The sequence below is a fragment of the Podarcis filfolensis genome (assembly GCF_964270895.1).
Source record: "Podarcis filfolensis genome assembly, chromosome: 5".
NCBI lineage: Eukaryota > Metazoa > Chordata > Lepidosauria > Squamata > Lacertidae > Podarcis > Podarcis filfolensis.
In genome coordinates, this window is record NC_139608.1 from 27,905,616 (window position 1) to 27,921,502 (window position 15,887).

General features: G+C 41.5%; 1 protein-coding gene across 1 annotated transcript in view; it reads left to right on the top strand.

The window, feature by feature from the left end:
- Window positions 1–8,227, top strand: part of DNER (delta/notch like EGF repeat containing) — a 104,216-nt gene extending 95,989 nt beyond the window's left edge. Inside the window, exons 11-13 of the mRNA XM_083613787.1 lie at window positions 3,177–3,308; window positions 5,824–6,070; window positions 7,154–8,227. Of these exons, the coding sequence (XP_083469913.1) occupies window positions 3,177–3,308; window positions 5,824–6,070; window positions 7,154–7,265 (491 nt within the window). The 3' untranslated portion in view covers window positions 7,266–8,227. The remainder of the gene's footprint in view (window positions 1–3,176; window positions 3,309–5,823; window positions 6,071–7,153) is intronic.
- Window positions 8,228–15,887: the final 7,660 nt, after the last annotated feature.

Consider the following 15,887-nt stretch of genomic DNA (forward strand, 5'->3'; position numbering starts at 1 on the left):
AACCACAAAATACATTTAAAAACTGGGGGTGGGGATGGAGGAAATGAAGAAGGATGGAGGATGTCTGGGTGGTATGGAAGAATGTGGCAGCTTCAGGAGGTGATTGTCGTGGCTGCTGGTTGCTCACCTTTGCTTTAGGTAATGGAAATATACCCTGGAGCAGTGCTATTTTTCTAGAAAAAGAGGTGCCAGAACTCACCATGAAAACCTCCCTCGTTCTCTTATAATGGCAATGGCGCCCGCCCACCTGAAAGGTGCTGTAACTGAGTTCCATCTGGGGAAAAAGCCCTGCCCTGGAAGCTGCTGGGACCAGTAATCATTTCATGGCGGCAGAAATGACAATCCACATCTTGAAACTTGGACAGCAGGAGAGGGTTTCTTATATCTCCCTGGCCATGTTGGTTAGAAGAGATGCTTCTTCAGACTCTCAACAGCTTGATCACGAGGAGCCTGTGAAGCTTGAGGTGCTGGCTATTGCTGTCCCACAGTGTGTGAATCTCTTTCCAGCTAGAAAGACATATTAAGATCAGGTGCCCTAAAGCATGACCTGAGTTCACAGAGCTGCTGTACTATTTCCTCAGCTCAAGCCCGGAAAGTAGTGTCTGAAAACCCACTGCTGAAATGTATATGCTCATCGATGACAACCTAACAGAGACTACATATTTCAAACAATTTACAGGTTGCTGTTGTTTTTTCTCTCCTTCAGGCTTCCATTTAATAAGCACTCTCTTTAAAAACACAAAGATAAGGACCAATGTATGATAAGATAGTAAGTTTCAGCTCTACACTGTAGCAAGCTGAGAACAAGACCTGCAGGATTTAAAACAGATACAGGAATCATATGGAAGAGGATGGGGGGAGATATTGCCATGTATTCATTCTAATTTTAAGACCGCATATATAATGCACCACTTAACACAGTTTGTTTCTCATATATTATATCTCCCTTGCAGGCTGTATCCCCTTCATTCAAGGTGAAAAATGTATACACTACTGCAATCTGGAATAAATGCCATACTGTGATTCTGTTATCACTACAATGAATTAGAAGTGCTCTATGTCTAGAAAACACATCCCATGATTTCTTAGTACAGAATAGGGAGTCTTAATGTATACTGCAAATGTTCTCATTTGTTCACACCATCTAAGTATCTAAAGCATGATAAAATAGAATATTTTCCACAGCGGAATAGCTCTTTTTAGCCATTTATTCTTGCAATCCTGTCTTAATCCATAAATTTTACATTAGATTAATGGCCTTGTGTGTTTTTCACAATCTCAATAACAAAGCAAGAGAAACAGGTTTCTCAGAATCCCTCTGTTACTTTTACAGAATGGCATTCCTGCCATTAGTGGGGGAGAATTTGCTGAAAGAGACTTGGGATAGACTCATCCAAGAGGGAATGAGAAGGTGAACATGAGTTAAAAGAGAGCTTTGAAAATGGTCCATTTAGTAGGCAAGCAGTTTAAGATAATCTTGTGAGCACGAATGTATAGCAAGAGAGTATGCCCTAATTAATTTGGGTGCTGTTGAATTTAGCTTTGACAGAAGAGCTGTTAATATTGGTTAGAAGTGATTTGATATTACGACTTTCAGAAGCAAAATGTGTAGCTAATTAGAACTTGGCAAGGTAAACAGCTGCTAAACCATTACTTAATCAATATCTTTCTGAAACAATATGCTATTTGAAAACAATATTTGAAAAGGCAACATGCTAATTGAATGGTGCTAAGTAAACCAGGTTAGCGTCATGTAATCTGTACCGGTTTCCCTCATTGCGAGAAGTAAGGTTACAGGGAACCAGAAAGAGGGCCTTCTCGGTAGTGGCACCCACCCTGTGGAACAACCTCCCTTCAGATGTGAAGGAAATAAGTAGCTATCCTATCTTTAAAAGACACCTGAAGGCAGCCCTGTTCAGGGAAGTTTTTAATATTTAACACTGTATTGTTTTTAATACTTGATTGGGAGCCGCCCAGAGTGGCTGGGGAAACTCAGCCAGATGGGCGGGGTATAAATAATAAATTATTATTATTATTATACCAGTAAAGTGAAGACATTTCACTCTCCTTGCTTTTTCTGATAGTTGTATGAATGCCTTGAAGGGATAGCCAGCTTTGGGATTCTTGCAAGCCAATTTATTCTCCAGAAGTGGTTTGGGGGCCAGAAATGTATTCTGCTGCACAAAGAGTGGTATATGAAGATAGGCTGTCAAGGACAGCTGGGGCGTTACATTCAAAACCCAAAAATGAATGTTTACATTACATGCAAAACCCAAAGAGAAGTGTGGAATACCTCTCTTCTGCATTGCTTTTTGCAAAACCTTTTCTTTTCCTTACAAGTGACAAACTGGACATCCTTTAAAGGTCAAATATCCCATGCCCCATCGTGAGTTCCCAATTAGTCCAGCCCTTCGGTGCTTAAATTGTTTCTGCAGATAGAAGCCCCACACTTCACCCCTTCTCCCTAAGTCACCCCATGAGTCTGATACTTTCCTTTTTTAACAGCCCTGTTTTTTATCACTAAGAAGTCTATAGTATCAAATTGTGTTTTCATAAAAGCAAGAGTAAACAAAGGGTTTACCCACTACTAGTTCATACTTCACCCAGGGATCACCAGCTTTAAAGTGGCCCTACTTGTTAGATATTATTTCTCTAGGATTTTATTCTATAGACGTGTAAGAGCATTTTTGAAGTCCCAGGTGTTTCTAATCTTAAGAAAACATGAGCATCTTCAACTCCATGTTCAGAGTTCCAGTAGCAAAGCAAGACATTTCTTTGATTCATGTGGTTGCAATGATCTAATTCCATTGTATATTCCAGCCACTTCTTTCTGAAGTTTGATTGCTGCCCTGCATCAGTCTGTGTTTTGATTGCTTTTTAAATACTGTTCATTCCTGTGCAACCCTGAAGAGACCTCATTCCATTGTTTTAATAATAAGTAGCATGCAGTGAGTGTGGTTGCAGTTAAGAATTCCTTGCAGAAAAATGTAATTTTCTCCTTACAAAGAGCCCATTATCTGTTGTATCATAGATAATATGACTGCTTAAGTTAATCTTTTGAGAGTAAGTCACACTAACATGTTGATTATTGAGTGTCTGCAGTCGAAAGGGATGAAGGCATTCCATTTTGCTTTCATATCTGCAACACATAACTATATTTCCTTCCTTGTTTTAAGGTGAAGAGTGTGACATTAATATAAATGACTGTGAGAGTAACCCCTGTCATCATGGTGGAATGTGCATAGACCAACCCAATGGGTATACTTGCCATTGTCCACGTGGATGGGTTGGGGCAAATTGCGAAATACGTAAGTATTTATTACCATTTGGTTATATTAATTAACCAAGTCTAAGATGGTCATTGGTCACCACAGGACATGTTAATTATTTTCTTTTCCAATACAGTCTCTGGTCAAATGGCCTTTGCAGGTTTTTGCAATTTTTGAATTATATTGGCTTGGGTCCTAAGGTAAGTTAAAGCAGTTAACAGAACAAAAGTATTATCCCCATCTGCTCCTCCCTGAAGCAGCCTGTACACCTATCCCACAATACTCTGAAAAGCCCTTTAACCCTCCGGAATCTCTCCAGGGCTCACAGGTGACTGAAAGAAGAATGAAGGAATGGGAAACTTTCATTCTATCCATTTCCTCAACATCCTAATCCTGTGCATGTCTGTTCAAAGTGGGTCCTATTAAATTCAATGGGATTTACTCCCACGTAAGAGCATATAGGATTACAGCTTTAACCATCTTAGAATACAAGCCATTATTTTAATATGTACTGGAAGCAATCAAGAGGATATATTTTTTTTAGTTGAAAAACAGGATGCTAAATATCTAAATAAAATAAAGGCATAGGGTTTGCTGAAAGGAGAAAATAGTAATGACTAAAATAGGCATGCATAGACTTAATTGAGGGAACAATCCATGTGTGAGTGACAGCCTCTTTAGGTGGTAGACAATAGGCTGTCTGGCAGATGGATTTAATATCCTGAGACATGCAGTAATCCTTTAGAAATGCATTCCATGCAGTGCCTACATATTATAATAATATGTAATTTAATGGCTTTCTGTGAAAGGCCTAGATTGTTGGAACCATATGCTTTTATTACTTGCTGTCGATTATGTGGTATGATAACAAATATCTCAGAATGATACTTTGATTTCAGAATTGTAAAGGAGCTTGGCTGCAGATGCAGGTTCTAAACAATGGTGGAATATAGCACTCCTAGCACCAAGCTGTCACCTTAGTTCTGACACACAAAAAGAACAAGTGAAATTTGAGCAAAATATAATTCAGTTTATGCTTGTTTGAAGAAACCCACATCTGTGCCAGGGACGGGGAACTTGTGGCCCTCCAGATGTTGGTGAACTCCAGCTTCCATCAGCCCTAGCCAGAGATGTTGGGAGTTGTAGTCTAGCAACATCTAGAGTGCCACAGGTTCCTCATCCCTGCATAAAGGAAATGTGTTCACCATCCTGAGGGACCCAAAAACAGAGGAAACCATTGACTGGTACCAAAGGATAGCATGGAACCTCTTTATAGATTAATGTAATGTAAGGTTACCAGACATCCCTGTTTCCCGTGGACAGTCCCCGGATTTACAAATCAGTCCCCATACAAAATCCATTGAAGTTGAAAAGTGTCCCCAGATTCATTGAAAAAAATCTGGTAACCTTAATGTAATGGACAGTATGAGCTAATAACAAATCACATAAACTAAACAAATGTTGATAAAATTTAGGATGGGAACTGGTTTAAAAATATAAGATGGCATTCTAGTGTTAAACATTTGGGCTTGCAAGACTTGTGTAAGATTGATCATATTACTTTACAGAAACAGATGCAAAACCAAGAGATGGGAGAGTGCTTCCGGTTCACTGCTTGGGAGAATAAATATTATAAAAATTAACGTGCTCTTCAGGGTTTTATTTGTATTTCAGAATTTGTTAGTGCCAAAGTGGTGGTGGCATAATTGCAAAAGAAAATAGATACTTTTCTTTGGCAAGGAAAGAATCTATGAGTATCCCAGGTGAGGCCTAGGTATTCCAGATATATGTTGTTACATTGAAACATTGGGAATAATTTAGTGCATGGTTTGATATAAAATAAAGCTATAGCAGGCCAATGGAAGAGCATTGTAAAGGCAAATATTAACTTTCAATGGATGCGTAACGGAGTCAGGAAAAAAGTTATATGGGGGGGGTGATTGCTATATAATTAACATCTGTTTGGAAACCTAGAACTGTTGTCAGCATGATTTAGCACCCAAAACACCTTCATTAGCTTTTGGAATAGAAGACAAAAGGTTTAACTTGGAGGGGTGACTGAAATTTCCAACTGTGGAAGGAAAATCAGCTAGAAACCTCTCCGGATTGGCAGCAAATACAAACGTTTGAGCATGTGAAATGCAAAATGAAGAAAGTGCCATCTTTCTTGATTAGTAGAGAATACAGGAAACACTTGGAGGCAGAGGCAGAAGGAACTTTTGAAAATGAAATCTTTTGTGGCCAGCTGGAAGGGAAGCTAACTTTCCTTCAACTTCCAGTTCCGCCTCTGCTACCAGCGAGTTAAAAGAGGCAGGCACTTTGCTTCTGTATCTCAGCACCTTTCTGTGTCTGCTCTGTCAGGAATAACCATTGGCAGTGGGAATCAAGTGTGGGGTTAATGGTAGAAAGGATCTGTTTTGCATTAGTTTCACACCTAACTTCAATCTTCATGCAACTCCATTAAAAGTACAAATATATATGGTTGGAGTGAATGTGCCATTACCCGCTTACTGTACAATTCATCAACAATGTCCATTATATTCCTTGCTTTTAGATTTACAGTGGAAGTCTGGGCACATGGCAGAGAGCCTGACAAACATGCCGCGGCACTCTCTCTACATCATAATCGGAGCCCTATGCGTTGCGTTTGTCCTGATGCTGATCATCCTAATTGTGGGGATTTGTCGCATCAGCCGGATCGAATATCAAGGCTCATCCAGGCCAGCGTACGAGGAATTCTACAACTGCAGGAGCATTGACAGTGAATTCAGCAGTGCTATCGCCTCCATCAGGCATGCCAGGTTGGTTTGGAGTAAAGGGGGAAATACAGGCCTGGTTGTAACCTAGAGATGTAATAAGGCATGGGTAGGCAAACTAAGGCCCGGGGCTTGGATCCGGCCCAATCACCTTCTAAATATGGCCCACGCACGGTCCTGGAATCAGCGTGTTTTTACATGAGTAGAATGTGTTCTTTTATTTAAAATGCATCTCTGGGTTATTTGTGGGGCATAGGAATTTGTTCATTATTTTTTTTTCAAAATATAGTCCGGCCCCCTACAAGGTCTGAAGGACAGTGGACCGGCCCCCTGATGAAAAAAATTGCTGACCCCTGTAATAAGGCATTGATTTCCAATCTGTCCTGTGTTTGTTGCATGCAGCACTGCTGCCGCTGTGCCAGTTTCCTTCCTTCCTTCCTTCCTTCCTTCCTTCCTTCCTTCCTTCCTTCCTTCCTTCCTTTCTGCAATGTAGGAAGATAGGAGCTTAGCTGTATGTTGCCAGTTTATAGGAAGGTTACCAGATTTTTTTCAAATAATCCGGGGACACTTTTCAACTTCAAAGGATTTTGTATGGGGACTGATTTGTAAATCTAGGGACTGTCCCTGATAAACGGGGACGTCTGGTGACCTTAGTTTATATAGTCAACAGTAGCCTAGCAGCAAAACCTGTCCTGGTGGAGAGTTGTGCATTAGAATGGTCTCCCACAAAGAAGGATTTCCCCCTTATCCATAGGAAAATGCCCTACCATTTTCAGCGAAGCTGAAACCTCATCTTTAATGTACTTTTTTTTTTTATGCATAGGGACTAAAGGAAGGGTATTCAGACATTCAGTAATTCCCAGTCCTACCGGTGACCAGAAGTGTTACCATCTAGGAAAAATGTCACCATCTGGTGGTTCTGCTGATTGCATAAGTTTGCATTCTACCAGTTCACTAGATTTAGGTCCTTATTTCATGAATACTTGGCACTTGACTACATATTTCAAATGAAGCTTGAAGTTTCTTTGATATTCTCTTGGGACAGTGGGTTACTGCTACAAGTGTAAATGTTCAACCAATCTGCAATTCCACTAAATCCTTCTTTTCCTTTTTTTGTGGCGGGGTTAGGTTTGGAAAGAAATCTCGACCTGCGATGTATGATGCAACTCCAATTGCTTATGAAGATTACAGTCCTGACGACAAACCCTTGGTCACACTGATTAAAACAAAAGATTTGTAATCTACTTCAGGTCTTTTCTTCTTTTTTGGATTATTTTTCAAAAGGATGGGCTACCGAATTAATTCAAATATTTTTAAGACAAAGAAAGTGTAAGAAATTTAAAATGTTTAGCGGCTCCAGAATTTTCTGTAGATTATTTAAGAACAAGTTTTCTGCAGCTTTTAGTTGGGGAAAAATATTTTAAAACTGAATTTGTGAAGTTCATGGTTTTCCTTTTAATGTACTTTCAGCTTTAGAAAACTCTAATCTTAACAATAGTGTGTGCTTTTACCAAACTCAGATGATGAACCTCTGTGGTTATTACAGACAGAATGCAATATGTTAAGCAATGACATAACAGTGCCAGCATTCTCAGTAGACTTAGGAAAAATGTAAAACTTGATATATCCATTACTGAAAAAAATGAAGTCTAAAATGTTTGTGTTTGTGAAAAGGAATCTAGTAAAAAATATTATTCTTAAACTGAATGAATTAGCTTTCTCCCTGTTTTGTGCATGGATAACTAACCTATTTCTGCATTATGTTCCTGAAACTTTTGCTGAAACATTCTCTTGAGTTGATGTTTGTCATTTTTTGTAATAGTATTCAAGGTAAGCTTTGTAAAAACGATCAATTGAAGTGCCTATTAAGGCAAACAAAGGATTGATCCTGCTGCCTTTGAAGTGAGCAGATGATATAATTTCCATTGATTTCACAGTGTTCAGGATCAGGCCTTTATATTGGATCTATATTTTTCTTTAAAAAGTCAAGTTTTTTATAGTGCGAGTAAGCAAACCCTAATTTGAACTGTTTGTCTCTCAAATGTTGTTACTGTACAGTATTATTTTTGTTTCAATATTGTGCATTTCACATAGTGTATCTTATTTATACGTGTGCGTGTTTTTGTGGCTCTATTTGATTGCTGATGTGCTACAAAATTCTTGCTTATTTTGAAGAATATTGAATAAATGTGATCAATTCAAGGTGGCAGCTGATCTTGTTTTGACTTCAGCTGATGTCAAAGGATGGAGTTCTTTTAACCACTTTTGGAGGAGTGCCCTTGAATCTGAGCCATGACCATAATATAAACCTGCTGTGGCATTTCTAGAATCGGCAGTGCTTTGTTTACACCCTTGGAGTGCTTTCACATGTGACACCAAGAATGCTTTTGTATGGTGTTGATGTGGTTGCTGTGGCTTATTGTATGACAGCAGCCACATGACACAAATCCTATCTTCTCAAAGGCATTCATTACAGATGGACAACTATCATTTTCTGCCATAGTGTCCAGCTTTCCTCCTTGTACATGATGTACTGAACTGTGGGCATAGTCTTTTGTACAGGACCGTCTTGAGGGGCTGGGAGCTGGGGGCACTGTCATACAGTGGTTCCGCTCCTTTCTCCTGGGCCGTGTTCAGAAAGTGGTGGTGGGGGATGAGTGTTCAGACCCCAGGGCTCTCACTTGTGGGGTGCCTCAGGGTTCTGTCCTCTCCCCCATGCTTTTCAACATCTATATGCAGCTGCTGGGAGAGATCATCAGGGGGTTTGGGCTGGGTGTTCATCAGTATGTGGATGATACCCAGCTCTACTCTCTTTCAAATCAGAACCAGTGAAGGCGGTGAAGGTCCTGTGTGAGTGCCTGGAGGCGGTTGGAGGTTGGATGGCAGCTAACAGATTGAGGTTGAATCCTGACAAGACAGAAGTACTGTTCTTGGGGGACAGGAGGCAGGCAGGTGTGGAGGATTCCCTGGTCCTGAATGGGGTAACTGTGCCCCTGAAGGACCAGGTGCGCAGCCTGGGAGTCATTTTGGACTCGCAGCTGTCCATGGAGGCACAGGTTAAATCTGTGTCCAGGGCAGCTGTTTACCAGCTCCATCTGGTACGCAGGCTGAGACCCTATCTGCCTGCAGACTGTCTCGCCAGAGTGGTGCATGCTCTGGTTATCTCCCGCTTGGACTACTGCAATGCGCTCTACGTGGGGCTACCTTTGAAGGTGACCCAGAAACTACAACTAATCCAGAACGCAGCAGCCAGACTGGTGACTGGGAGCGGCCGCCGAGACCATATAACACCGGTCTTAAAAGACCTACATTGGCTCCCAGTACGTTTCCGAGCACAATTCAAAGTGTTGGTGCTGACCTTTAAAGCCCTAAATGGCCTCGGCCCTGTATACCTAAAGGAGCGTCTCCACCCCCATCATTCTGCCCGGACACTGAGATCCAGCGCCGAGGGCTTTCTGGCGGTTCCCTCACTGCGAGAAGCCAAGTTACAGGGAACCAGGCAGAGGGCCTTCTCAGTAGTGGCACCCGCCCTGTGGAACGCCCTCACACCAGATGTCAAAGAGAACAACAACTATCAGACTTTTAGAAGACATCTGAAGGCAGCCCTATTTAGGGAAGCTTTTAATGTTTGATGTATTAGAGGATTTTAATATTTTTTTGGAAGCCGCCCACAGTGGCTGGGGAAGCCCAGCCAGATGGGCGGGGTACAAATGATAAATTATTATTATTATTATTATTATTATTATTATTATTATTATTATGGCACCAATATATGTACCATTCGCCGTATTCATATATTAAAAGTAGTTGGGCTCAGGTTTGTCATGACTGGAGGACCTTGGAGGTAGCTGAAGGCTTGTTCCCACCCTCCTGCTGCCTTTATTGCTTCAGATTCATACTCTCCTGCTCTCTGAAGGGGAAAACAAGCAGCTGAGATGGGGGCATCAACAATGGCCATTTGATTAGATGAAACCTTCTCAGGGCGAACCGTGGGAATGCTAGACAACAGCACTTTCTGCGGTGCACTTTCAGTCTGCTGAGGTTGAAAGAATGTGAAAGTGTTGGATTAGGAGGACCTGAGTTCAGCAATCAAGTTCGTGTGATGGCTTTCACCTAGTCATTGACTCTGTCTTCCAGGGCCTAGCTATATGTGACACTTACAAAATACTATCCCCACAGTTCAGTGCATTATGTACACCAGGGATAGTGATGGGAGTCCAACTCCCATCAGCCCCAGCCAACATGGCCAATGGATAGGGATGATGGGAGTTGTAGGGGGCTGGAGGTTCATTGCTTTTCAGGAAGGATTTTGAAACAAAACTAATCCATATTTCACCTAAAGTGAAAAATAAATCTTACAGGAAATTAATATGGAAAAACAAGCAGCATTGGGCTTGTTCCCTGGTGCAAGAGACTTGGGGCTCATCCAGACTTCCTTTTGTGCCATATTTCTAGGCACAGCTCTGCTCTTTAAAGCTCCATATCTGAACATTTATTATTATTTTATTATTTTTGTCCTGGAGTTTTCCCTGGGCAAACCCATGTTATACCTCTGAATCAGAGCCAAGAACTATTGGGTTGTGTGCGGATAGCCATTTTCTCTGATTCGGCAGTAAAATTCAAGTTTTCCTGGAGAACGGACTCAGACATGGAGCTTTAAAGTGCGGACGGACCTGTGCCTGGAAAGTGTTGCACAAAAAATTCTGCACGAGTGTCCCTCTGGAAAGGGAGATGGGAAATCTGTTGGGTTTAAGCAACTTTGCATGCCTCCAGTCAGCAGAGGGCAGGGTTGAGACTAATAAGGAGAAATACACCTTGTGGTTTCCTGTCAAAGCCCAAAGTTCCATCCCTACACCTTCATTGCCTTCGCCCTCTTCCCTCTCTCCTGCTTGAGGCAGCCATGAGAACTAGTTTAGAATCTAACTAGGTTAGAATCCTTGTAGATATGAAGAAGCTCTTCATAATATCTTCATAAATGACTCTTTTCCTTTACCATGGAGACCAACTATTTTTTTGTTTTACTCTTTTAAATTATGCTATCGATGTGTGAATGAGACAGAAAGAGTGGCGGTGGGACTGGGTAACTCCAGCTGGCCCCAGCTTCCAAGCTGTTAACTCTGCTATGAATACCAAGAATCTTTATGTTAATCCTGCTGTTGCATTTTCATGTTTGAGAAGTTGAGCCGAGCAGCCACCTAGAGCAGAGCAGCCACTCTGCTTCAAAAACAGAGCGGTGATTATTCTGTGGGAAAGCATCTTGTTCCTTTCTGACCTTGGACAGAGATGTTCTGAGACTTCCTTTTGATGAGCCCCAAAGCCATTCACAGCGATGCCATTTCATCCCCTTGGTTTGCTGAGCCTGAAAGCAACGTGTGGCTTCTGCTTTGTGTGTTTTTCTTTTCACAGCATGAACAGGATGCTTGATATCACAGCAGCCAGATAGCCTGTGAATTCTGTAGCAGAACAAACAAGCCCTGAAATCCCACTCTCTGCCTTTCTTCTTCCTTGTTCTTTTCATATATGTTCCTCCAAAATATGTAAGGCATAGCCTTCGGGTTATCAAAGGACACCCACCCACACCCCTCATTGCGGTGATCTAGTGCTGCACTGAATTTTCATAAAGTTCCATTTTCACAGCAAAAGTTGATGTTGCTTGTGTAAAAATACTTGCCGTTCCCCTTCAGCTCTTTTGTACTGTTGTTTCCCAGATTAAGGTATGGGAAGGCTTTGACCCTCCAGGACCCTCCAGATGTTGCTGAACTCCCATTAGGCCCCAGGAAGCATGGTCAGTGGCCAGGGATGATGGGAGTTGTAGTTCAGTCACATCTGGAGGGCCACCAGTTTCCCATGACTACTGTAAGCCTACATCTCCTTCAGTGCCATTTTTAAAAACAATAAATGGATTCTATCTTGCATGATCTTAGCTAGGGCATTTTTGTTCAGTTGCTTTATTTTTCAAGTGGGTATGGCAAATTCCACTGCCATATTTGTCAGGAGATCACTGTGAACAGAACAGTGGTTCTTTCCTTCCTTTTGAAAACATGCTGTCTCGAATGTTTTGTGCCACCCACAATGCTCTGGATGCAGCATTTGGGGGGCAATCTCTGCCAGTTCCAATCTGTTGTCAATACTCCAATGTGTAGTAATAACAAAAAGGGGGCATTCTGAGGGCACATTGGGAGAACCCTTGGATCTGCAGCCTCCCTATTCTGCTATGCCACCAGAATGGAGGGAAATACGCAAGCACTGGAACTGGCATTCTTATTTTCCTTCCGGCTTCCCAACCCCCTTTCACCATGGGAAAAGGTGCCTGACTGGGAACAGGCTGTGTTTGCAGCACCACACAGCTGATCTGTAGATGTGTCGCTTCCGGTTCAGAGTCTCCGTATCACAAGCACTTTGTGGGCAAGAGCTGCACAATGACAATGGTTGCCTTGTTTTGGAATTCTCCGTAGCCATAGTTATGTCCTAAACTGACCTATGCCCTCACATGACGCTCACTGGTAGAACACACGTATTGCATACAGTAATTTTCAGGTTCACTCTCTGGCAACACCAGCAAGGGCTGGGAGAGGCCCCTGTCCAGAACTCAAGAGAGCCACTGCCAGTCAGTAGACAAAACTGCTGGAGAGGCCAGTGGTCTGGGTTGAAATAAATCAGTTTGCTATATTTCTAGATAATTCTGCCCCAAATTTACAAACTGAACTGCCTAAGTTTAACAAAACATGTGAGTAACTTACTATATTTATAAAGGTGGTTGTTGCAGGCCTGTCACTTAAAAACCAGATATTACAGCTGCTCGTTCTGACAGCTGATAGAATTATGACATTTCCCCCAAATGCTTTAAAACCTAGCTGTTCAGCAGGCAATTCAGCATTCAAGATACAGACAAAGCTTAGGTCAAGATCATCGGCAGCCCTGCATCTTCTCTATTCAGTCGTTTCCCCATTCATTAATACTGCTGCCATATGCAATTCACATGGTGTTTATTAATCACTTAAATCAAGAGAGATAGCCAGGCTCAAGCTGTTTGCCCTTGAAATCTTTTCTCCTCTTCCAAAATGACTGGGAGCTTACTGTACTTATTCAAGAGTAAAAAAGTAAGGACCTAGGACCTTCGTAACTGACTGAGGGATTTATTAGTTGGTGTTTTCATTACATTGCCAGGGCTGAAGCCTAGAATTATAAACAGGTTGCAAAGCCAAGTCCTGAACCCATCACAAAGTGTGTGTGGGTATTATAGATGTATGTGTGTATTATACACACAGAGAGAAACACACACGCAGTATTCAATTAAGGAACAAGATACCTTGTAAGGAGGCAGTAGAGACAGAGGGAGGAAACAACCATCTACCCATTAGTTAAGTTCAATAAAAATGCCTGAGTTGTTTTTTTTAAACTTAATAGCCACTCTGAAACTAAGAGGTGCCCATTATGGGAAGAAGTAAGTGTACTACTTCTGTTAGTAAGATTGCCAAGTTCTTGCTCCAGGAGGGTACATTTACTCAGAGGCATCAATGGAGGGTACAGAGGCAAAGCACCCTTCTGAAATGTGCCCTTCTTTTATTCTTTTATTTATTAAATCTGTATATCGCCCTTCGTCTGTAAATCTCAGGGCAGGTCACAACATAAAATTACAAGATAAAAACATAAAATACATAATGGAAACAAGAACAACAACACCCCAATAAATCACCCTCAATAACTGAAACCGTCTTTATATAGTTTGGCTATTCCTGTCTGTACACCAGCTGTGAAGTGAGAAGGTTTGGAAAGATCAAAGTTAGGAAACTGAAATTAAATCAATTGTGTCCTTCTAAAATAGCCTTTCACCTGTGCTGTTAATTTCTGCGTCTGCGGCTGATGAACATGCCGCATACATTGTTAATTTAGTATAAATAATTACTCCTACAGTATTGCTACTATTAAATGTAATATTTCTGCCTACCTGTGATTGAAACCATTAGTTTGCTGGAAAATAAATTATTACTTACTGGGATTGGATCTTCTCTTTCCATGGAATGCCTGAGTCATGATTGTGTCGCCTTGTCTCTGCTGTTGAAGATAATCTCATTTCAGCCTGCCATTCACAGGTGGTGCTTAATGCTTTTAAAAACATATTGACAAACTGTTCTGTTAATTGATGCAACCTACAAGTTGCCTTTCTATTAAAAAAATGCTAAAAATGAAGTGTAATTGAAACATGCATATTAAAACAATACAAATGGGAAGAATGAACAAAACAACTCTGAAGAAAATAGTGGAGAAAAAGAAACAGAGAACATCCATAGCAGCCATGAGGAATGTTCAGTTAAAATGCATTTCTGAAACTCTGCAAAGGAAACCTGCAAGACCTCTTTAGGAAGACGGAGCTGCAGCAACAGTGATTCCACTGAGAAGCTCTGCCCTTTCTTGAAAGTAGCTAGAACAAAGCCTCCTCAGCAAACATAAAAAATCAAGATGGTCCACATCAAGGATGGAGAATCTGTGGCCTTCCAGATGTTGAACACAGCCAGCCTAGCCAATGGTCTTGGATTCTGGAAGTGGTACTCTCAACAACATCTGGAGTATCATAGGTTTCCCCCTTACTGGTCTACATTAAGTGAAATATTTCTGCAGCAATTCTAGGCTCAGTTTTTAAACTTTAAACTTGAGTACATTACTAGAAGCTGGACAATGTAGTTCATACCCACTCTCCTTTGCTTAGCATACTTAATGAACGTGCCTGATCTGAGTAATTCGATATCTGTGAATTCTAAACCAAAATGACATGATCCACATGTCTCAGACCAATGTGTGGGTTGGAGTTTACTTACCCACTGGATTTTGTTATTTTCCAAATGTGATGCAGCTTAAAAACACAATGCAATATGCAATTAAAGGGACAGATGGGGCTCGTCAACCTGAGAAGGTAGCCCATCTAGGAGAAGGAAAACTCTGGCCATAAAACTCCGCTGTCTTGCGGGATATTTTCAGGAGAAGATTAGGCTAAGGAGTAAACCCTACACAAATCCAGAGTGGAGTCCCTAAAGTGATTGGATGTACCTTGTATGCCTCCTTCCAGCAACTCCTGCTGCCAAGTTGGTGCTACATCAGTGAGGCCAAAGGGGAATCTCTTCATCTGGACAACCCAGTTCCTTCATACACAGTGCCCTGGCTTGCACACCATGGAAGGTCGTTTGGTGCTGCTAGTGCCATGGTTTGGCTTCACCCCCAGAGGCACACTCCATTGTCTCAAGACAGACAGATGCCAACAACACAGATTAATGGGCAAATGAATCGGAATTGTGGCAAAAACATTCAAAACAGATGCAGGATGGAAAAAGAGACAGGTCAGAAACTCACGGATTTGCCCATCCTACTATAACCCTTGGTTATGGATAGGTTGAGGCTAATGGTTAGTACCAAGTGGAATAGCTCAAAGTACTCTTTAGGAATCGGAGGCATTACTAATGCAGCCAAGCCTGTGTGCCTGTTGACACAGCCATCTGGATGCCACCAACATTTATAACACATGGCAGCTTTTCAACTTTGTTGCCTTCTGTCATCTGCAGGATTCAGCCAGCAAGCACAAATCATGTTGCAGAATCATAACCTCTTAAGACTTTCCCCCAGATGGTGTAGTATCCCCAGTGCTATTTGTCTTCAGCTGTCTTTATTTACACACACGCACATGCACCAACAGATATATTTTTAGAACTGGAATGATTTAAGCATGTACATGCAAGGTCCTGATTACTCTACCTTGTGGGCTGTATGCCGTGAAATAAATCTGGCACAAACAATTGAAAACATCTTACAAATTAGGAACACAATGAAGGCTACAGTAGGCTGACTTTCTGGTTTCTTCTCATCTGGTATT